Source organism: Columba livia, chromosome 13 (genome assembly GCF_036013475.1).
Source record: "Columba livia isolate bColLiv1 breed racing homer chromosome 13, bColLiv1.pat.W.v2, whole genome shotgun sequence".
In the NCBI taxonomy this organism is placed as follows: Eukaryota; Metazoa; Chordata; class Aves; order Columbiformes; family Columbidae; genus Columba; species Columba livia.
The window spans coordinates 11,574,178-11,596,571 of record NC_088614.1 but is presented as its reverse complement, the minus strand read 5'-3'; the positions used below and the strand labels follow the sequence as shown (position 1 = coordinate 11,596,571).

At 52.1% G+C, this 22,394-nt stretch overlaps 2 protein-coding genes and 1 non-coding gene across 14 annotated transcripts in view; 2 read left to right on the top strand and 1 right to left on the bottom strand.

Moving 5' to 3' along the window:
* HYDIN (HYDIN axonemal central pair apparatus protein) overlaps positions 1 to 12,294 on the top strand; it is a 167,087-nt gene extending 154,793 nt beyond the window's left edge. For 5 of the 8 annotated variants that reach the window (XM_065028958.1, XM_065028960.1, XM_021290858.2 and 2 more), the window contains 18 exons: positions 336 to 582; positions 1,309 to 1,512; positions 2,180 to 2,318; positions 2,648 to 2,813; positions 3,153 to 3,300; positions 4,003 to 4,210; positions 4,461 to 4,682; positions 5,239 to 5,408; positions 5,597 to 5,795; positions 5,972 to 6,130; positions 6,674 to 6,954; positions 7,263 to 7,482; positions 8,531 to 8,740; positions 8,894 to 9,057; positions 9,619 to 9,769; positions 10,194 to 10,424; positions 11,031 to 11,255; positions 11,727 to 12,294. In XM_065028958.1, coding sequence (XP_064885030.1) covers positions 336 to 582; positions 1,309 to 1,512; positions 2,180 to 2,318; positions 2,648 to 2,813; positions 3,153 to 3,300; positions 4,003 to 4,210; positions 4,461 to 4,682; positions 5,239 to 5,408; positions 5,597 to 5,795; positions 5,972 to 6,130; positions 6,674 to 6,954; positions 7,263 to 7,482; positions 8,531 to 8,740; positions 8,894 to 9,057; positions 9,619 to 9,769; positions 10,194 to 10,424; positions 11,031 to 11,255; positions 11,727 to 12,203 — 3,821 coding nt within the window. In that variant the 3' untranslated portion in view covers positions 12,204 to 12,294. Of the gene's footprint in view, positions 1 to 335; positions 583 to 1,308; positions 1,513 to 2,179; positions 2,319 to 2,647; positions 2,814 to 3,152; positions 3,301 to 4,002; positions 4,211 to 4,460; positions 4,683 to 5,238; positions 5,409 to 5,596; positions 5,796 to 5,971; positions 6,131 to 6,673; positions 6,955 to 7,262; positions 7,483 to 8,530; positions 8,741 to 8,893; positions 9,058 to 9,618; positions 9,770 to 10,193; positions 10,425 to 11,030; positions 11,256 to 11,726 lie in introns of those variants that run through there. The other 3 variants (XM_065028959.1, XM_065028961.1, XM_065028962.1) reach the window with 3 other exon arrangements.
* Positions 12,295 to 12,396: 102 nt separating this feature from the next.
* The window catches only part of VAC14 (VAC14 component of PIKFYVE complex), a 61,705-nt gene continuing 51,707 nt past the window's right edge, over positions 12,397 to 22,394 (top strand). For 2 of the 5 annotated variants that reach the window (XM_065028990.1, XM_065028988.1), the window contains exons 1-7: positions 12,426 to 12,591; positions 15,940 to 16,090; positions 17,650 to 17,817; positions 18,431 to 18,493; positions 19,547 to 19,654; positions 20,199 to 20,308; positions 21,499 to 21,605. In XM_065028990.1, coding sequence (XP_064885062.1) covers positions 12,488 to 12,591; positions 15,940 to 16,090; positions 17,650 to 17,817; positions 18,431 to 18,493; positions 19,547 to 19,654; positions 20,199 to 20,308; positions 21,499 to 21,605 — 811 coding nt within the window. In that variant the 5' untranslated portion in view covers positions 12,426 to 12,487. Of the gene's footprint in view, positions 12,612 to 15,939; positions 16,091 to 17,649; positions 17,818 to 18,430; positions 18,494 to 19,546; positions 19,655 to 20,194; positions 20,309 to 21,498; positions 21,606 to 22,394 lie in introns of those variants that run through there. The other 3 variants (XM_065028987.1, XM_065028989.1, XM_065028991.1) reach the window with 3 other exon arrangements.
* On the bottom strand, positions 15,118 to 15,188 carry TRNAG-GCC (transfer RNA glycine (anticodon GCC)). Its single transcript has one exon. It is a non-coding gene; the product is annotated as a tRNA-Gly (tRNA).

Here is a 22,394-nt window from a genome sequence, read left to right as displayed (position 1 = left end):
AACAGATGTTCAGGGGTTTGTTTTGATTCAAGCTGTTCTCTGGGTGTCCGCTGGGTCTTTTCACTGTATTTGCTGCCCCCAATCCTCAGTTTTCCCTCCTGTCTGTTCTCACTTTCACACCTGTCCCCAGGACTTCCTGGGATTATGATTCGGCAAGCAGTAACACAGAGGAAAAAAAGCAACCAGATTGTTCTCCCTGTTCTTCACTGGGAGTTCTCCTGCTGAAAGTATTTGACCTGAGATGCTTCTAGTGCATCCCAGCTCCCTTCTGTCCACCTGCAACAGGAGGCTGAGGTGCTGGAAGATGTCCTGCTATAACCTCTTATTTGCTACAGGGGATTTCTTCTCCTTCACTTCTGGTACTACTGTGAAGCCCCAGTCCAGCCGTTGTCCGAGCCGGCTGGGCTGCACTGTGGAGCAGGTCTCGTCTTCCCTGAGCTCGTCTCTGAACGCCATTAGTGCCACCTCACCATTCTCTGTGGAGCCCCGCAGTGGCACCATCCCTGCCAGGCAGGAGCAGCTCTTCCAGATGAAGTTCTCTCCAGTGTGTGTGGGGGACTTTGAGACCCGTATGCTCTGCAGGTAGGGATCATCCAGGTGCTTTTCAACTCATTCTGCTGCTGGATACTTGTGGTGTTGCCTCTGATTGGGGTGAGTGGAAGTGTGGACCTGGGGACAGGCAGCCCCAGAGAAGCAGCAGAAGCAACTGGCATACAGGAACAAAGAAAGATGATCATCCAGTCTTGGTAGAAGCAGGGAGGAGACACTAGGAAAAGACATTGTATGAAATATTAAGCTCATGGAGGGTTTCAAAATCTGGAACAAGATCCAGAAAGGCTGTCAAGGGGCAAGCGATGTGAGGAAGAGATTTTTTTGCGCTGAGGGTGGTGAAACACTGGCACAAGTTGGTGGATGCCCCATCCCTGGAGACATCCCAGGCCAGGCTGGGTGGGGCTCTGAGCAACCTGAGCTGGTGAAGATGTCCCTGCTCATGGCAGGGGTGGCACTGGATGGGCTTTCAAGATCCCTTCCAATACAAACTATTCTATGATACTTTATCAGATAAGCATGGCCTCCTTATCTACATATAAACCTCTGTGCTGTGGTTGTTCTCTAGACACATAACTGTTTACATTTCTGTCACTTCACCTCTTCTGCCTCCATGGTGGGGAGTGCAGTTCTGTTTGATTTGCTGCTCAGTGCTTGCATGGAGAAAGGGTGCAACACTGTGTGCTGTACAAGGAGCCAGGCAAGCAGCTGGCTGTCTAGAAACGTTAGTCTGGCTAACAGAAATCCCTTTCTGCCTAGTATTCCTAACCTGAAACCAAATCAGAAAGGCCCAGAGGTGACTGTGAAGGGGAGAAGCCTGATGACAAACTGCCACTTTGAGCTGGAAGACTCTGACTACATCACTGCAAAAAGGCGCAGCTCAGAGTTGGAGGGACCAAAGCTGGATCTCAACACAAGAGTGATTGAGTTTGCAGCAACTGGAGTGTGCAGCAGGAACAGCAGGTAGGTGTGGGCATGGCTTCTCCTGTCAGTGGTCTCTTGGTTATCCCCTTTAACCACAATTTTTCCAAGCTCCAAGGCACATCTGTACCTGTCTGTGATCTGCTGACGTTTGGCCACTAGTCTGTTTTGGGGCTGAAATAAGCTGTTCAGTAAAAAACAACTGGCCAATTTTTTGTTCTTTGTCCCTTTCTTCAGTAAGGTATGGGTCAGTCTGGGAGGACCACATATCCCCAGCCTGTGCTTTGTGGCCAATACAACCTTTGTCTATTTAAGAACATCCTTGGGATGTTCCTCCTTAGAGATACCAGTCAGACAGGATCAGTGAAGGCTGCAACCACAACAGAGAACACCATCTTCCAAAGGTGCCTTACTGGGCTTGATTTTACCATTTTTCATTTGATCTTACCATTTTAAGGTGCAAAAGCTTGGCTGTATTCTTGCTGATTTTTTTGTTGTTGTTGTTGATAGCTGTTAATCTGTAGCCCCCTGGGAAACAAACAGGGCCCCTAGAAAGCAGATAAAATATTGGTACTTGGCATTGTTCCCCTCTACCAAATAACTCCTTCCAGGTGGTGTCCAGGACTGGCAGTGCCTGATGTCTACTGCAGGACAGAGTCATGAATGTCCGAACGCCACCTCAGTAATCTTTTCTGCTTTGTGTGCCCAGGACCTTCATGGTTATGAACCCGACCAGTTCCGCGTATTCCTTCCAGTGGACTTGCCAGGACCCTGAAGCCCCACCAGAACAGGTGGCTTTCTTCTGCCTCACAGAGAGAGGTCAGATCCAGCCAGGGAAGAAAGCAGAGGTGGGTGCAGAAAATTAAGAAGGTAAATCCAGTACACACACATTCCAGTTTAACGTGAGCCATGTCTGTGTTTACTGGCTGTCCCATGTCACTGTGAGCTTGCCAAGACCATGAAGAAACATTTGACTGCAGTGTAATGATGTGGCAGATGAACCTGCATCCCACATCTGCCATGTTTTCAGGGTGTGAGCGGCACAGCAGTCTACATCTGAGCTCACAGCAACATAACGTAGAGGTTCCTGGGGCTTCTTGTTGGTATAGACTGTACCCCGCTCCCCTGACCCTGCCAAGAGCAACAGCTTTCCTTCATTTGCCTATTTCTTCCTCAGATGAAGTTTGAATTCATTCCCTGGCACCTGGACATCACGGAATCATCCTGGGTCTTTGCGATCCCTGAGCAGAGCCTGTCAGTCCCATTTCTGTTGGTGGGCAATGCCGCTGACCCACTAGTGACTCTGGACAGATCCCACCTGAACTTCCACTTGCTGTTAATCGGTGAGCACCCTGGTTATACCATACACACTCAGAAATGGGCATCTCCAGGGGGCCAGCACTCCCGTTATTCCAGCAGCTCCCACGAGGAAGATGGAGATGGAAATGGGCTCTTATGAGCAGAGCATTCACCTCCTGGCACTCAAGTGTACAAGGGAGAGGAATGGGAAGGAGGGTGTGTGTCAGAGGCATGGCATGTGATTGAAGCTGTTTCCAGGTGGGGGTTTGAGGGTGATGCAATGGAGCTAGGGTGTCAGAAGTAGGCAGAACCACTGTGGGCAGTGGTGGCCTGATGGCCAGAGGAAGAGAATGTTTTCAGTGGCTTTTCTGTCATCTCCTCAGGGCACAAAGTACAACAGACTCTCTATATGATCAACAATGAGAAGGAAGCCTACAGCTTTGCTTTCAGAGAAGGCTCTCTCTTCTCAGAGGGATGCAACTCCTCCGTGAAAATAGAGCCCCTGGAAGGCTCCATTGCTCCACTTTCAAGGTAACACGGCTCACAGGCCAGGTTCCCTCTCCCACATGCCAAACACAGCATTGTGATTTTGCTTTTGAGGCTCTCTTCCCTCTGCAGTCACCAGGTGACTCTCAGTTGTAGCACACATCTGCCTTGTTTCATTCTTTCCCACTGGGGACACCATGAAACTGCAGGTTTCTCCATAAAGTGGCTGTGTCCAGGTTACTCTGGTCTTCTAGGCTTCCTTCCTGGAGAAATTCAGAAATTACCTAGAAATTACTCATAGACATTACAAAGAGGCAGTTTGGTGGCACCCATGTTGCACAGCTGTCACGGGAGCTGGATGATTCCTCTTTGCAAAGAGGATGTTACCCTCGTCATACAGATCAGAGAGACTGGGGGCCTCTGGGGGTGCCCTGTTCTGTGTTTGGGACAGAAGTGGGTTCTCAGACCAATGCTGTCCTGTAGCATGTGGGCAGGGCAGTAAGGGCAGCATTAGCTCAGGGCTTCCTGCCTTGTTTTGTCCTCTGCCATTTCATTGCATGGGATCATCATACCCTACACAGTTCTCTCCAGGGCTTGCTCCATGGTGGAAGGCCCTGGAAGGGCAGAGTGCTTCTCCTGGAGTCTCACCACAGCCATTGCACAAACAGCTCTCCTGTAGAGTAGGCAGTGTGGGGCTGAAAAAGCTAAGAGCCTGTGAACAGAGCAAAAAGGATTTTCTCTCCCCAGGCTTCCTATTACAGTCTTCTTCACACCAACGCTGGAAGGAGAGGTGGTCTTCAACATCAAGTGCAATGTCAAGAGGAAGACCCAGCCCCTCTCCTTGAATATAAAGGCCACCGGCTATAGCATGAATGTGTCTGTCAGGTGTGAGGGCAGTGACGGCGGTGTCACTGAGCTCAGTGCACAAGAGATCAACATCATTGATTTCAACGAGGTGAGGAGCATCAGTTCCCTGAACTGTTCCTCCCACGAAGCCCTGCAAGGTTGGGCCTTAAGCACGCGCTTTGCAACTACATAGGAATGAGAGGGGATGTTTTTCCTTCATTTATTGGTCTCTAGAGGGAGGGAGATGGATATTTCAGACAGGTCATTAGCCGAACGTGAAAGATGAAGGGGTGCTTGCTGGGCTAACCAGCACTTTGTGTATGCTTCAAGCCCTGGTCCTCATCCCCTTGACCCCGTAGGTACAGCTAAATGAGAATATCAAGCACATCTTCAGCATCTACAATAATGGCAAGTTCAGCTTCACCTTCTCATGGGAACTGAGTGGCCCCGCAGCCTGTAAGGAGGTCCTGACCATCACCCCTCAGATGGGCGCCGTGCAGCCAGAGGGGAAGGCAGACACGCAGCTGGCTTTTCACCCGCGGGAGCTGGGCTCTCTTAAGGATGTAGAGCTGACTCTGCAGGTGAGGCACCAGTGTTTAATACGGGACCTTCACCTTTCCTATGTAGTAGCTTGGCAGCAGGAGCCCAGAGCTTAGGGGTGAGCTCCATCACCTGAAGAGCCTGAATGAGGCAAAGAGTATCCTGCTGCCGAAGTAGAGCCTGACAGTTTTGGGATGGAATATTTTAAGAAGTGCTTATCCAGGTTGACTTCGGGAAGTGCTTTTGTGGGAGGACATATACCCCAGCCCTCTCTGCCCCTAATTGCGAGGGGCACTAGATGAGCATGGGGGTGGACCTGTTTCTCTTTGCCAGCCCCTTCTGAGTTGTGTCCCACTGCTGAGAAAGGTCTTGCCAGCACATGGCTGCATACAGCAGGGCCATGACTCTCCAAAAACCATCTCCTCCTCAGCCCGAGCCTTCCACGTGTTTTCATTCTGGAGTCCTTTGGCACCTGCTTTTCCTTATTGTCACTGCAGCCAGCTGTCCCCTGTCAAGAGGGGATATCAGACATCTCTGATGTTTGCAGGTGTAGTTCACATCTCTTCAATTGGCTCATGCTCTCTTTCTCCTCACCAGATCAGCAAGGGTCCCACATTTACTTGCATGTTACTTGCCACTGTGGTAGTGCCCACTGTCCACTTCTCCACCACCAGACTCAACTTTGGAGCCTGCTTCATCTACCATGCTGGGATGCTGCCTGCCCAGCAGACCCTCATCATCACAAACAAGGCAGACAAGGGTGTCAGGTAGGCCTCCTCCTCCACACACTCCTTTGGCCCTTGCTTAATGCGTGCCTGCTCCACATCCTCCTGACCCCTGTGGGTGAAATCCTGAGGATGCAGGGAGAGGAGACAGGAGAGTTGCCCTGATGTTGTCATCTGAGCACACATGGCCTTGTGACACCTCTGCTCTCCTCTCCTGTGCTTTCTGCCAGTTTGAACTGCTTGTTCACCAGCACCGCGCATCTGGAGGTGAACTTCACAGAGTATATCCTGCCCCCAGGACAGATGGTGGAGGTGCCCATCACTTTCTATCCAAGAGAGGTTGCGTCTTATCATGAGCTCATCCCTTTTGAAATCAATGGTCTTTACCAGCAGATGGTTGAGGTCCGAGGAAGGGGCACAGAAATGAAGGTGAGATGAAATCCAAATCCTAAAACTTCAGGTGGCAGCCAACCAGCATGACTTTTTCTCTCTTTTTCCTCATATCTTTTCCTCAGCCTACCATGTTTAGGTTTTCTGCTATGAGGGTGGCAGAAAACCTTTTCTCCTTATCTCCTTTCACTTTATATTAATTTCTTTTGCCTCAGGTTGATGTTGTGGAACCACAAGGAAAGGTGGTGAAGCTGGGAGCCCTCTCCATCGGACAGACGGTGAAGAAGATTGTCACCATAGCGAACAACAGTGCTGCCCCTCTTGCTTTTAAGCTCAGTCTTGTGTCCACGAGCCCAGAGCTGCAAAAACCTGGGGTAAGTTCCCTTCCTTCACTGGGGAAGACTTTGCTGTGCCTACAGGGACACCTGCAGGTAGCTGTGAGCTGCTCTAGCTGGGAGCTAGTAGCTAATTACAGTTGTGTGCTGTCCTGGTTGCTTGTGTGTTCTTCCCTGCTGGGACTGCCCTTCCAGCAGATATATGCAATGTGAGTATCTCATCTGAGCTGAGTGTCAGGACCCCCCCCAATAGCCAGAAGTGAGAAGGTACAATTCCTCTAATCTGTTTTAGACACGTACATTAGGATGTGGCCATGTATTTTAGATACGGAAAGGTAATCTTTAAAGACCAAGAGTTACAGCTCTCTTGGAGTTCATGTCAAATTATTTTCGAAGATGTAGTCCAGCTCAGCATGGCCAGATGGACATGACACAGGAAAACTTGATACCGAGGGATGCATACCAGGGAATTAGTAGGATTGGGGCAATATTGATGGGGACAGAGGAGAAACTGAGAGACTCTGTGGAGGATTCACAGCTCAGTTGTCAGATGAAGCAGTCTCCACTCATTTCTTTGGGCAGGTTCTCAGCTTGAACCCCAGCCATGAACTAAGTCTGAAGCCCAAAGGAGATACTTGTAAAGTGGAGGTGACCTTCTCCCCAAAGTGCCGCATACAGCCATTCACCACAGAGGTGATGTTGGAGTGCAATGGCCTGGTGCGCTCCCTCTTCATGGTGCGGGGCTCCTGCCATGGCATCCATGTGAGCTTGGACCAGGAACACCTCAGCTTTGGAGCAGTGGTGCAGCAGAGCTTCACATCCCAGCGAGTCGTCATGAGGAACACGGGTGACATAGGAGCCAAGTAACGTAAAACCCTGTTCTCTCTGAGGGCTGAGCTTGGATGAGGGTTGGATGGAGCTGTAGCTTCCCCAGATTCCCTTCTGCTTTCCTGTCCCAGTGGAAAGTAGTGCAGCCAAGGCTGTGCAGTCAGGTCATGGAAGGCTTGTTTACGGATGGGTGCAGCTGAGTCCTGCCTTATTGCCAGGAGGCTCAGCACCATGCCTGACATCCTGTGGAAAAACCCACAAGAGGACAAGGGACAGCACGTGGCATTCACAGCTTTCCTAGTTGCTAATCTTTCCTTTCTGTCTTTGTGCTTTCCTTGGCAAGGTTTAAGTGGGACATCGAGAGCTTCAAACCAGATTTCTCCATCCGTCCCACAAAGGGTTACATCTTCCCAGGAATGGATGTCCCCTTTGTTGTGACCTTCCACCCCTCCACACTGAGCCACGCTATCCAGTACGAGGGCCTGCAGTGTTTCATCCAGGGCAGTGAGCCACTCCGGCTTACGCTGACAGGGTGCTGCATGGAAAGCCCTGTGACCGGAGAGGTAACTGGGTCACCCCCTTACCCCACATCTCTCTCAGGGCAGGAGAACATAGTGTGTAGACTCATTCCTGCCTGGGTATCCCAGAGGGTGGAAAACAACACTGGGCAGGATTCCCAAAATCCTGAGTCCTGTTACTACTTTCCTGCTCAATTAAAGGCTGCTGCTCCTCCAGTGACCATGTTGTCAGCCCTGGCTCTGCATTGCAGCACCCTTGCTGTGGGGACACCCTGCATGGCTCTTCTGAGACCCCCCAGCTGTACCCCCACTATTGCACCCACAGCCACACTTTTCCTCTCTGTTGGGACAGGGGAGGGCATCTCTTCTCCTGAGTAGCAAGTGATAGGACAAGAGGAAATGACCTCAGGTTGTGCCAGGGAAGGTTCAGATTGAATATTAGGAAACATTTCTTCATGGAAAGGGTTGTGAAGGGGTGGAACAGGCTGCCCAGGGAAGTAGTGGAGTCACCATACCTGGAGAGGTTTAAAAGCAGAGGTGAGGTTCTTGGGGATATGGTTTAGTGCTAGTGTTGGGTTAATAGTTCGACTCTATGATCTTTGTCTCTTCCAACCAAAATGATTCTATGATTTGGTGCTGGGAGTGGGCAGAACATCTGCATCCAGCTCCTGGGGCACAGGAATGCAGCGTGGAGGACCTCTGGCCCTCATGTGCATTGCAAGAGGTGCAGCTGGGAGGTGTTGGCTCTTGCTTCCAAAAAAAGAGCCTAGAGCTGCTCTTCAGCCTGCCCACAAAGTGCGGCTGCAGGTCTTGTCCTTGCTCAAGAGAGATTCTTCCGGGATTCCCCATTTTCTTTCCTCTTTGGGAGGTGGCAGCCCCCTTCACCCAGCATGCAAAAGACCCATTCTTCTCCCTCTCTAAGAATCAACAACTTGATTTACATCAAAAGCTACAGCTCAAATGGAAATTTTACACGTGAGGAGGAAAAGCAGCTCCCTGGGCTCCAGGTCCTGGTGTAGAGCTAGTCAGAGTCTGTGAGAGTGGAAAGGGTTCCTCAGTATGATCAAGCAGCCTCTGTGCTTCTCTGTTGTAGACACTGGATTTTGCATGTGAGGTGCGTGAGCAGCACAGCCAGACCATCCTCCTATCCAACCCCAGCAACGAGGCCTGGACTGTGCAACCTGTCATTGAGGGGGAGCACTGGAAGGGGCCTGAATTTTTCCATCTAGAGGCCAATCAACAAAAGCCCTACAAGATCACTTACAGCCCCCTAACCATGAGCTTTGAGAACAAGAAGCATCAGGTATGTGGGGCTGCAGTCACAGCTCTGCCAGCTGGACTTGCTTAAAGCTGCTTTAGTGACAACCTGAGACAAAGGACTGTCCAGGTGTGATTGAGAGCCTATAACTGGTCCAGACAGCAGGAGAGCTCACTTATCTTGTTTCTTGTCTTCTAGGGCTCCATTTTCTTCCCATTGCCGGATGGGACAGGATTGTACTACCAACTGCAAGGAACTGCTGGGGGACCAAAGTGCTCAGGAACCATTTCCCGGCAGGTGCCGTGTAGGACTTCCTACACTGAGCTCATCCCTGTCTCCAACTGGCTGACCAGGCCACAGAGGTGAGTCTGGCCCAGGAAGTCTCATCTCATCAACAATCCCTCTAGCAGGGCAAGAAAAAGACTTCACACTCACTGCCTGGAATCTGCTTCCTGAAAGCAGAATCACGGACTGGTTGGGGTTGGAAGGGACCTCTGGAGATCATCCAGTCCAACCCACCTGCTAAAGCAGATTCACCAGAGCAGATCCGCATAGGAATGTGTCCAGCCGTGTTTGGATGTCTCCAGAGAAGGAGACTCCACAATCTCTCTGGGCAGCCTGTCCCAGGACTCTGGCACCCTCAGATTTAAGATGTTTCTCATATTCAGACAGAACCTCCTGTGCTTCAGTCTGTGCCTGTTGCACCTCATCCTGTTGTTGGGCACCACTGTAAAGAATCTGGCCTGTTCTTGAGATATTTATCAGCACTGATAAGATCCCCCCTCAGCCTGCTCTTGTCCAGGCTGAACAGACCCAAGAAAGCTGGTTCCCTCTGCGTGTGACACTGAGGATGAGACAGGCTGTGTTGTACCCCCACATGATGGGTATCCTTTCTGCTTTCACTTCGTCCTTCTCACCCACAGGTTCCTTGTGACAGTCCACATAATCAAACCAGAAAACCTGGAAAGCAGTTCTGTGCTGCAAGGGCTGGAATACATTGATGTGCCAGGCTCTGCTAAGAAGGACTACAGGCTCACATTCTACTCCTACAAGGAAGGAGTCTTTAGTGCGATAGTGAGTGTGGGCATGAGGCTGTGGGGCTCTTTCAGGACCTGTTAGCTCACTGAGAAGATACACACCTGTTTTCATACCTCCATGTGCCTGCTGGTGGGACTGTAGGTGTCCTGGGTGGGTGCTGAAGAGCAGATGCCTCTCCACACACCCCACAGACATGTTAGTCTCTTTGTGAGTCCCACTGTGGGCTGCTAAGCACAGGTGAGTCAAGACAAAGTTGAGATGGAAGAAATGGGCAATGGGGAGAGTACAAAGTGGAAATACTGCACATTCGTTCCTCGGTCTTGCATGGTCCTCTGTGGCTGCTTATAGTTGTTCTTAGAGATAAGGTGCTGAGCTGGGAGGAGCTCTTTGGGTTGGCTTAGCACATCTGGAACATTTTTATGTGCAAAATGACCAGTGATTTCCTGTTTATCTGGTTCAGGTGACCTTCCTCAATGAGGTGACCCAGGAGTACTTGTTCTACATGGTGACTTTCAAGGCCACCACTTCGGGACCCATCAGCACCATCAAATTAACCACTGCTGTTCGGCAGAGAGTGACTTCCACCATCAAGCTGGACAACCCTTTGCCTACCTCCGTGAGGTTTACCATAGATTGCAAAGTCCCTGACGTCAGTGTTCCCCCGCATTTCACTGTTCCTGCGCAGTCAGAGGTAGGAGCAAAGCTCATCCAGTGCTGCCCTCCTCTCCCTGCAGTCTTTCTGGGAGTGGGTGCTCTCAAAAGGTGAACATGAACCACCTGGGGTTGCTTTCCAAGGGTGTCAGCTCTGACCTGTTAGTAATCTGGAGAGGAAGCAGTGTGTGAGAATATCCCCAATGGGAGTCACTTTGTGCTGGTGGAATCAGCCATGCTACCCATTGTGATATGGTCCCATCAGGCCTCACATGGCAGGTCCCTGTGCCATGTTCATTATTTGGTTGGGGGTGTTTTCAGTTTAGAGTGGCTGCAGGACCTGTCTCACCCCACCAGGAGGGCATTTGCAGCCTGGATTGTTTTGTACCCTCCGGGAGTATAAGGGCATTTTAGGGTGGAAAGCTTCTGGGATTGTGCTGGAGGGCTCTCACCTGTTGGGGACAGTCCCCTAAGTGAGCTGTCACCCACATGTAGCAGAGCTCTGCCACAGAAAGGAGGAGTTGAAGTGAGGGACGGTGCTGGGCTGCCTTCCAGTGCTGTGTGAGCGCATCAGGGACTGATTTCCCCTGGTCCTGCCTTCCCCGTCTCTTCCTGACCCAATGGCTTTTCCCTTTGTTCCCCTCAGGCTGATCTTGTCTTGGAGTACCAGCCCCTGAAAATGGGTGAGAGCACTGGGCGCCTGCTTCTCCAGAGCATCGACTTGGGCTGTTTCTACTACAACCTGCACCTGAAAGCTAGTGTGAACAACCCTGAGAAGCCTCTCTACTTCTCCACCATGCTTGGCTCTAGTCAGACCATCACCACCAAAATAGTTAATTATGCCCGACAGAAGACCGACTACTTCCTCCAGGTAACCCCAGCCTGCCCTGGGCTCCTACTGAGAAGCAGCTCATCTGGCCAGCATCAGCCCTTCCCATTGAGGGATCCTCTCTAGCTTGGGGAAGCCCCTTTAGCTTGGTCTGGCAGAGCTGGGGTGGCTGTGTGAGCCATGGGTTCTTCACACCAATGCTGGGCTTGTCCCCACTTGGACTGTCCTCACATGCAGACCGTTCTCTGGCCTTGTTGGAGCTGCTCTTGCAGGTCCCATGGTTTTCACCTGAAACCCCAGCTCTGGCAGTAAAGTCTCTTAGGGTTTGATGCAGGGTTGTCCCTACTCAGCATGTTTGGACAGTCCTTATGGGGACTCACCAAGGGTACGGTGTGGATGGGACAGGCAAGGGAAAGGAACCCTGGCCAGTGTGATGGTGGGAGACCATCAGTTTGTGGCTCTGCTAAGGTGACTCTCTCCCTCCATGGTCTCTTCTCTCTCCCTCCTGTGCAGACCAACTGTGTTGACTTCCAGACTGAGAAGACCATCACTGTACCTCCTGCCAGCCCCGGGGGCTCAGAGGTGAGCGTGGAGGTGACTTATGAGCCCTACCAGCTGGGTGAAACCCGGGCTACCTTGCAGCTCTCCTCCCTGCTTGGTGGTGACTACAGCATACCCCTCTTTGGCCTCGCCCTCCCACCCACACCCCAGGGCCCCTTCTCCATCAAGGCTGGCAGCACCACCTCTATCCCCTTCAAAAACGTCTTCCTCCAGCCTATGGCCTTCCAGTACACGGTGGAGCACCCGGCCTTCACCGTCAGGGCCCCTGAGAGCTTGCGTCCCAAGAAAAACATCTTAATCACCGTCTCCTTCGAGGGTGGGGTAGCCCCTGATGGAGGTCCTATCTCCAGCAAGATGGTGGTGTCCTGCCCCGGGGGCGTGGGGGTCTGCTGGGTCTATTACCTCCGGGGCCTCCCCTCTCAGAAGTGACCGAGGCGACCTGTGAGTGAAGCTGCCCCTCCCTGTGGGAGTTTGTTATTTAACTGAGCGAGGGGTAATTAAAGTCTCTCTTTGGAATAAACCTGCGTGCTGAGGTGTTGGGAAGGGGCCCGATCCGGGGGCGTGGCCCCCTGGCGGCGGAGCGGGGTGCAGCAGGCGTCCTCCCCGCCGCGCGGGGGCGCTGCGGAAGGGGTTGCGGATGGCGTCACGTGGGCGGGCCGGCCGGGCGGGGTCACGTGGCCGCCGGTGGCGGCGGGTCCGGGGGCGGCGGGACCATGAACGCGGAGCGGGACCTGGCGCCGCTGGCGCCCAGCGTGGTGCGGGCGCTGAACGACAAGCTGTACGAGAAGAGGAAGGTGGCGGCCCTGGAGATCGAGAAGTGAGGGGCGGGTTGTGCCGGTAACCGGGAGGAGAACGGAGGCGGTGCCGCTCCGGGCTGCACCAGCGCACCGGGGCCGGGAGGGGGGAGGTTGGTCCAGCACCCTGGGGAGGGATGGGGCGGTCTTGGGGCCACCTGCGTCTCCAGGGTGGCGGGAGTCGGCGTGGGATGCTGGGAGGGGGTGGGGGTTCCCGCTGTGCACCGGGGGGCCGGCCCGGCTCCCCGGTGCGAGCGGGGGCCTTGGGGGGACCGGGCCGTACTGTGGGGACCCGGAGAGTTGGGGGAAGGGGGTCACTTTAGTGCGAGCTGGGGGTTTGGAGAAAAGGGAGTTGCCCCGGGGGACCTGGGGCACCGGGGCTGCAGCCCGGGAGGGTGTGTGGGGCCGGGAGCCCCGGGAGGGGACGCGGGTGCCACGGTGACCCTACCAGGGGACGGTGCCGGGCAGGAGGGGCTCTCCCCCATGTCTCCACGTCTCCCAGCCCTGTGCCACCAGTCAGTGAAGTTTATCTCTGAGCCCATCAGCTCTGGGGTGCAGATGGGGACCCTCTGGTACCCAGTGGTACAGGATGTATGCCAGGGTGGGAGTGGTGCTGGGGAACCCATTGCAGAACACCCGGTGTGACCCACGTGCTATTGCATAGCGCCTTGTGAAATAAATGCATGAGCAGCTTAACTTTAGAAACCCATCAGAAATTCAGCTCTTGCTCTTCTGTGACACCAGTGGAAGTGGTGGCTCTGTGCCCAGCCTTGGCCATGGCGTAGGGGACACAACAGTCCCACCAGGCAGCAGGCTGGTGTTGGGGTGGCCGTGCCCATCATCCAGCACCAACTTTGTGTCAGCTGGGGTCTGTCACTTCATGGTGCCATCCTGCCTGTCCCCTGAGTCTTTCCTGAGCTTGTCCCACATTCCGTCCCAGGTGCAGAGGTGGAAAGCACCTGCCGTCACCCCCTGTTGTCACCCCTGTTCTTTGGGTGTTTCCTTTATCTCCTGTTACGGCACAGCTCAGGCCTTTCAGAGCATCCCAGCCAAGGTCTGCTGGCATGGCTGTGCCCCCTCTAGTGTTGTCTGTACACGTTCTGTGTGTTTTCTCACTCTCACGGTGCTGGTCTGAGTGTTCTTTGCTGCTCTGCTCCATGGCTTTGCCTGGGTTGGGTTGTGTCATCCCAGGGCACTGCCTGATGGCTTAGCTCATGTGGGGGACCCAAAGCATCCCCTGCCAGGGCAGCCCAGCACGGGGCTGGGGGTGACGGTCTGGGCTGGATGGTGAATTCAAGGTGGGACATGTGGCTACAGCAACCACTCGAGGCAGCCAGTGACCTGGGGATAGAGCTGCTCTGCTGAGGCTTGGCCAGGAGACACAGGAGGGATGTGGGGTGGGAACCGTGGGCCTTGAAGGTGGAGGTTCCATGTGGGTGTACGTGGCCAGCAGAGCAGAATGGCTTTTGGGACAGGGTAAGTGTTTGCTCAGGTACAAAGCTCAACACATCTAGTTCTGTTTTCTGTTCCACATGTTTACCTTTTCCTCATTTTTTCTCTTTTTTTGCAAGAATAGTTTCTTAAAGGTGGCTGGTGGTGGATGCCCCACACTTTCCTCACAGCTTCGGTACCTGTCCCTTTGCTGCTGCGTGAGATGATGCCCCTTATCCAAGCAGCTCTGCTCCAACTTATTCTGCCCCAGAATTAAGGTTTCATGCTTGGCTTATACCAACCAAAGTCTGATTTGGGTTCAGCCAGTTCAACCGATTGAGCTGAAACCCGATTTGGGAAGGGTATGAGGAGGAGAAAGGTAAGGGCCAACTCCTTCTGAGATACGTGGGTTTAGATCAGTTAAAACTCATCACAGATTAGCTCTCATGTCTCTCTGCCTCCCTCCTGTGTCTCGCTGTCTCTCAGCTCAGGTACCTCCTTGTTCTCTGCTGGTAACATGGGAGCAGCTCCCATTGCCTGCAGACCCTCTGATGCCGTACATTGATTTTTGCTGCTTTTTGCTTCATTGGTTAAATTTCAAGTACTTTAAACTTTTGAAGGAAGTCTGTAAAGTTATTCCTGTTCAAACAAAGCTCTGTTTGTTAAATCTAGGCAATAAAAAGATCACTCTGGCAGTCTGTACTGCTTGAGCTTAGTGTGTTTCTCCTGCTGGAGTAGGATTGGAGATGGAGCCATTTGCCCTAAGGCAGCAATTTGTGAGAGCAGGTCGGGCAGAACTCAGCTTTGGAGGGGGGAGAGCAAGTGGGGGCTGAGTGAGGGTCTCAGGGAGTAAAGGGGCAGCTGCAGGGTGAGAACAGAGCTGGTGTTATTTGCTTTGGGGGAATTATGAAGTGAGTGACTGGCTGGTGGTAGCTGCCTGGGAGAGAGCAGTGTGAGATTCAGTATAGTGCCAAAAAAAATCACTGCATGGAGTTAAGTAACAGAAGCTTTTGCGTGTTCATCAAAGATTAAGGTAAAGATTCTTATTTGGGCTGAGAATTTGAGATGCCTAGCTCCATGCTATGGATAAGGTAAAGAAAAAGAGGAAAAAATAGCGTTGCATTGGCCGGGAATCGAACCCGGGCCTCCCGCGTGGCAGGCGAGAATTCTACCACTGAACCACCAATGCTCCAGCTGTGTGCTGCTGACTGCACAGCTGGCTGCACAGCTGGCTGGTGGCTCTGTTGCAGGGACACTTGGGGCTGAAGGGCTGATTGGGTGACCTGGGACCTTGAGGCGGTTGCAAAGGCAGGAGCGGGGTTACAGGTCTTCTTGTATAAGCACGGCTGATGCGTTAATTACTTTTGGGTAATGAGCTACAAGTTCCTAGGGAGGAGCAGGTATTGCATGCAGAAGCTTCATCTGCTTTTGTTAAGGTTTGTGCTATATAAGAGTACATACGATATATGGAATATCAGCTGAGGCGATGCATGGGTGGCTGGAAAGGTCCAAAATCTTGGTGCTGGGCATGCCAAACGCTTCTCTGCTGCCGTCTTATGCCATGTCGAAGATAAACGACTCATAACCTGCCCTGTTGGAGAAGGTGTTTAAAAACCTCGTGACTTCTCTGCAAGCACGCAGCCCTGGTGGGGTGGCCCTGCAGAGCCTGTCCTGGGCTGGGAGCTGGTGGAGGGTGCAGGAGGCTGCAGGCTGGGAGCAGCAGGGGGGCAGCGAGTGGCTGCTGGGTGTGAGCAGGGAGGAGAGGAGAGCTCTGGTTTCACTTGTGGGTTCTTTCAACCTTCCCCATTTTAGTATTACTTTTTCTGGTGGCTGTTGTGGCTGAGAACCCCTGTTTCTGACAGCCACAGGGAGCCAGCACCCGAGCGTTTGTATCTGGCAGAAGCTAAAGCTGGCTGGGTGCTTCCCCCTTCTCTCCTCAGGCTGGTGCGAGAGTTTGTGGCTCAGAACAACACATCTCAGATCAAACATGTGATCCAGATCCTGTCGCAGGAATTCGCTCTCTCCCAGCACCCCCACAGCCGGAAAGGGGGGCTCATTGGCCTGGCCGCTTGCTCCATTGCCCTGGGCAAGGTAGGTGTGAGTGGGGTTTTTTTGTCCTGTACGGGTTGCAGTGGGAGAACAGCGGCTTCTCCTGGGTCAGTGTGATGGGGAGACTCGGGCTGGTGGCCCCCAGCTCCCTCCCTGCATTGCAGTATGTGGTTGTGTTGTGTTTGAGTCTCCCTGTTGCACCCAGCCACATCCTTGGGCACGGGAGCACTTTCTGGTCTGGGTTGCATCTTGGCATCTCCCTAAGCGTGGTCTAAGTGCATCTGTCCATCCTCTGTCTCCAGCAACTGGACTGAACTCAGTGGATCGAGTATTAATTTCCATTAACAGCATTAAAAGGAGGTGCATACTTTTCCATCTCCCACCCCCAGCTCAGCTGGCTCCAACAGTGCAGTCATGGCCTCTGGGAAGTGGGGTTAATTTATGGGCTGAACAGCAGCAGAGTCATAGTCCAAGTAAGCAAGAGGCATAAGATATCAAGCTGCCTTAGCCTGAACAAGTAGTTTTTTGTTTGGCTTGTCGGAAGTTTTACCTGCTGAATGCATGGATTGCTGGGTCCTATTCTAGAGGAGTTATGTCTATGCTGTTGCATCGAAAGTCCTCTGATTTCTGTACTGATTGGGTCTTTCTCTGTAACTTTTCTCTAGTTAATAAGAACAAGCTCAGTAAGTTGCTTTCTGAACTGGACAAGAGCATCCAGGCCCTCGTGGTGGGGAGCACAGACTCTGCAGGCTCACAGCTCCATCAGGCTTTTTGAGTTAAACCGTGGGGTTGGGTTTTGAAAGTGCCTGCAAGGGAAGGAGTTGCTTTGGTCTGTAGTAAGCGTAGGTCAAAGAAAGCAAAGCAGGTTGTGCCTGTTGGAAGAGTTATCAGGTAGATTTTAAATCATTCCCCTTCTAATGAGAGTCACAATCAGTCTGAGTAGATTCTTTGAAGCCTGATGTGTTTTGCATTGCCTGCCTTTACGCTGGCAGCTGGGGGCTTCTGAGCAGCATTCCTGTCTTCATCCTCTTGTACAAATACAGAATCTCTTTGCAAAATCCTCCTCCCTGGGATGAGCAAAGCCCTGCTCTGCATGTTACCCACTCTCTCCTGCGCAGCACGGGAACAAGCGCGCTGGGGGATGGAGGAGTTGCTTTTGGTGGCATTGAGGGGCCCTAATAAGACTTGGAGTTCAGCTCTTTAATCTGCTAGTCTGTGCGTTGTTGATTTTCTTACCATCTCCTTTGCTGGACACTCAGGAAATGCCAGCCTGTGTCCCCAAAGTAGGGCTTTTTGACTTCAAAACAAGCTAAACTCCTGCCTCCAGCTCTTAGTTTGTCTGAAACTCCTGCTGTGCTGGTGAGTCCTTAAGCAAAAGTCTTTCAGGCTGGGGTGTTGGCCTCATTAATTACTATATTTGCTAGTGGGCAGAGTCAATAATTTCAATAATAAAATTCAAAGTTCATTAATAAATCCTGTCCAGCTGAGGAGCATGAAGCTGTGATGGGCCTGAATTTTTACAGTATGTTCCAGGGCAGCACCATCTATTCCCTCTCGCTGTGGCTTGGTCCTTAGTTCACCAGTCTCCTCCTGTCCACCAGGACTCTGGGCTCTACCTGAAGGAGCTGATTGAGCCGGTGCTGACGTGTTTCAACGATGCCGATAGTCGGCTGCGGTACTACGCTTGCGAGGCCCTCTATAACATCGTCAAGGTGGCCAGGGGCTCCGTCCTCCCACACTTCAATGTGCTCTTTGATGGCCTCAGCAAGGTAAGAACTTTCCTCTCAACCCCATTGTGCTTTTCTGTCCCACACTAGAGAATTAAGTCTCGTTCCCTGGTCCTCTTCTTCTTTGGGTCAAACAAACCAAGTTGTCCAAGGTCATCATTCCAAGGAAACTGATTTGATGTGACCCAGGCAGGTCTGGTGGACCAAATGGGCAGTTTCTGCAGCAGCAACAGTGGCCACTGATGTTGTGGGGGCTGGAGTTCACTATAAGATACCTTGTTCTCTGTCCTTATCTTCAGGATGGATTTTCCTGCTTCTTGTTGAGTGCTGTTAGGAAATAAAGCTGACAGGATTGCTGCAGGCGAAGTGGCTCTGTAGCTCTATGGTTTTGTTGTGTCTGTAGGACTAAAACCATGTCTATATGTGCCTATCTTTGCAGCTTTTCACTGGAAACTTTTATTTCTTTGCCACTTGAGAGCATGGCTGCTGGCCCATGAAAACCTACATAGCTGGGGGAGGTGATGGATGCTTGATATCCCTATTAGGGAGTCTCTCAGCAGAATTTGTTGGAGCCTAATGAAGAATTGCAGATAAAGGGACCTGTCTGTGTCTGTCCTTGTGATGCTGCAATGGCTCTTGTTTCTGTCATTCACAGCTGGCTGCTGATCCTGACCCAAACGTCAAAAGTGGCTCTGAGCTCCTCGATCGGCTTCTCAAGGTATTTTTCCTCTCCAGCTGAGAATCCTTGTTGCAGGCACATCCTGGCTGGGGACGTGTCGGTCCCCGAGTCTGCAGCTGCTAAAACCATCCCAGCTCAGTCCTGTCGCTACTGTCAAAACATTTAATTTTCTCATCAACTGTAGTCTTTTAAATTGAGGGGCTAGTGGTGATCCAGTGATAAGACCCAAGGGAATGACAGGAAGATGTGCCAGGGGATGTTTAGGTTGGACATCAGGAAAAGGTTCTTCACCCAGAAGGTGGTGGATGTCACATCTGCATTCAGGTCCTGTAAGCTGGGTGTCTGGGGAAATTAGGTTTTTAATCCAAGCAGGGTTGCAGCCCTGTCTCAGGCAATAATAGGGCTGTTCCTCTGTTTTTCCTCCCTTGCCTGAGCGAGCAGCAACATGAGCGGAGCTGCTCTGCTGCGTCGGGGTGGGGTTCGGTTCCTGTTCTGCCTGTTGACAGGCTTGTGCTCTCCCAGACCTCCCAGTTCCTTTTCTGCTGTTCAGAGGTGAGTGGCTCCCTGCCAGGTCCTGCCCTTGTTCCTCACTAGACCAGCAGTTAATGCAGGCTCCGTATCAACAGCTACAAACCTTCCTGCTGGGAGATCTGCTCCACTGCGCTGGTGCAAGAGACTTAACCATGCAGCAAAATCCACCAAGCATGTAAGAAGAGCTTTAAAGGAAGGCCAGGGGACTCTCCTGCCCATGAGACGTGTGGTTATGTGAAGGGTCCTTGCTCATGTGTGCAACGTACCACTGAGGATAAATCAGAGAAGCTCCCACCCTCCTGTTCAGCAGGGCTGGCACACAGGAGCAGGCAGGAACCTTCCCCTGGGTCCTGCTCAGCGTTAGTCCCTGCCCGAGGGGAATTGCTGCCTCATCTCCTGAGCAAACCGCGTGATTCCTTCTCCCGTGGCCTCCCAGCCCACAGACTCTTGCATCAACTGCTCGTCATCTTTTTTCCTGTCATGTGCCTCAAAAAAGGCTGGGTGGGGGTGGCTGCATGGGCGTGGGGTGGTGGCCTGACACCCTCTGCTTGGGCTCTGCAGGACATCGTGACAGAGAGCAACCAGTTTGACTTGGTAGGCTTCATCCCACTGCTGCGGGAGAGGATTTACTCCAACAACCAGTATGCCCGACAGTTCATCATATCCTGGGTAGGTGTGAATGGCCCCACGTGTTCCTGCCTCTCCAAACTGCAAAATACCGTGATCCGTCAGCATCCTGTGTCTGGCTAAACCGCAGATATCCGCAGTGGTGTGTGAGCTGAATGCACGTAGGCAGGTGTTTTAAGCCAGTAGAGGTTTTCACTGCTCCTTTAAAACGACGGGTCCTTGTCATCTCGCTGTTCAGTTGCAGGGACGTCATACTGTGCTTCTACCAACCTGGGTCAGGACTTTGCGCATGAAGTTAGAAAATACAGTCAAAGTGTTGTTTGTATAAATAGATATACCATGGTCTAGAGGTTACAGTCTCCCAAGGGACAGTGTCAGACCAGTTTCTGTCACCCAACCAATCACCTGCCTCCTATACTAGCCCAGCTTCTTTCCAAGATGGGCAACTCTATGCTGTTCTCTTGTCCTTCCCCTGTCCCACACAGCTCACCTCTGAATTCCTCAGTCTCACACCAGATTTGTGCTGCTGATGTTAGTTAGCTTCTCCAAAATTCATCTCTTCTTTCTTATTCCTCCTTTGAGCTAGATCCTGGTCTTAGAGTCTGTGCCTGACATCAACCTCTTGGATTACCTGCCAGAAATCCTAGATGGGCTCTTCCAGATCCTGGGAGACAACAGCAAGGAGATACGGAAAATGTGAGTGTGGAGGCTGCCTGGGTCCACAGATTGTGTCTTGGTCACTTTCCATCACCCTCTTATTTTGTTTGCAACTCTTCTGTATAACTGCAGCGAAACCTCATGTGTGTGGTGGGAGACAAAGCAATCTGGATGGCTGGGTTGGTGGATCAAAGTGTCCTTGACAAGGACCTCCCTACCTTGGCTTGTTGTGGCTGGAGTGGCTGTGGAGGACACCGTGATCTGTTTGTGCTGGGGGACAAACTGTTTTGACTCGCTTGAGCTGTTGCCTTCCCAGCCCTTGCACCCAGTATCACAGCTGCAGAGGCTCACGTGTGCTGCTGGGATTGGGTATGAGCTCTAGGAACAAGCTTACAGCACACGAGCCTCCCTCAGCAAGGTAGAGCATCCACCCAGCATCTCCTGGGTGCAGAAGAGAAGCGAGCATTAACATAGAATCATGGCATAGTTTAGGTTGGAAGGGACCTTCAAAGCCCATCCTGTCCCACCCCTGCCATGAGCAGGGACATCTTCACCAGCTCAAGTTGCACAGAGCCCCATCCAGCCTGGCCTGGGATGTCTCCAGGGATGGGGCATCCACCACCTCTCTGGGTGACCTGGGACAGTGTTTCACCACCCTCAGTGTAAAAAAATTTCTTCCTTGTTGCGAGCTTGCCCCTCATATCCATTGCTGGTCTCAAGACAGAGGCATTTTGAAGCAGAGGAGTGGCTGGGTGTTCTCAGAGAGGACAGAAGAACTGGACCTGTTTTGTAGGGCACAAGTCAGTGGTTGAGATTGGCCTGGGACTATCCCATTGCCAAACCCTACTAGATCCTCCCCACTGTTTTGTTTCCCCATGTCCACATGTCAAGGAACAAGCACCGGAAGCTTTGAGGATCATCAGCCGCCCTGCTCCCCTCTCTTCTCCCCATCCCAGGCTCATGTTTTCCTCAGCAGAGCCTGTGTGGCTTATGGGGAGTTGTGGGAAGGTGCCAGGAGCTCTGGGCAGCCATGACTTCCATCATCACAGCTGTGCACAGTCTCTGCCTTGGGGTAGGGTGAGCTTGTAAGCCTTGTCCTTCCTGCCTCTATGCATAGATACATGTCATGCCACGAGCATCCTTTCTATGTGGTTGTGTAGGAGCCTGGTCTCTGTAACTTCTCCCTCTGTGTTGCTAGAGTGCTGACCAGCCTCTCTGCCTCTCTGCAGGTGTGAGGTGGCTCTCGGGGAATTCCTCAAGGAGATCAAGAAGAATCCCTCCAGTGTCAAATTTGCAGAAATGGCAAATATCCTGGTGATCCACTGCCAGGCAGCGGGTGAGTGCACAGGACTGAGCTTCAGCATCCACCTCAGAGTCTCTGGTGCCAGCCACTGGTCCAGGCCAGAAGTTTTCCCACCATTTTGCCCACTTGCCCTTTTTTTGTCATCATGCATGCAAACCTTGCTGAAACAGGAGACAGGCAGCTCTCCTGCAGTTGGCACTACTGATTCCTCAGCCTCAAATATAGGTCTGGCAACCCATCAAACCAGAGGTGCTTGAAGATAAAATATCTGGCTGTGGAGGGCACCTGTGGATATCTAGCACATATAGAAGAGCCTCCTTAGGGGTTTATTTTAACTTCTGATGGCACTGGGTATGTTAGCAGGATGGTTAAGCACCATCTGTCTGGTGTTTTGTGTTAGTGCTGTGCAGACAATGGCAGCGGGTTACGGTGCTTATTGAGCTTAAACTGCTCTTTAAGCCCCAAGTCTGGCCTTGCATCAGCTGACTGCCCCAGCTGTGCTCCCTTTTTTGGAACTTGGGGAGGTTAATAAAAGCCCAGCTCTAGGATTGATGCTTGACCCAGACGTGTAACTGCTGTGGGTGTGACAGAGGAAATACCCTTATGTATTGAGAAGCTTGACAGAAATCTTGGCAAACGATGAAAACCAGATTATGGATCAAACTGGGTTAACTCTGAAACCTAATGATTGTGCTTAATCTCAACGTCACTGCAGATTCAGGTCTCGTCTAGCTCTTTTAGGACTAGAGTGTCCTGGACTAGGGTCATTCTGGATGGAGCAGAGGCACCTCTCTGCTTGCAGTGGTCCTTGTCCTGTGGAGT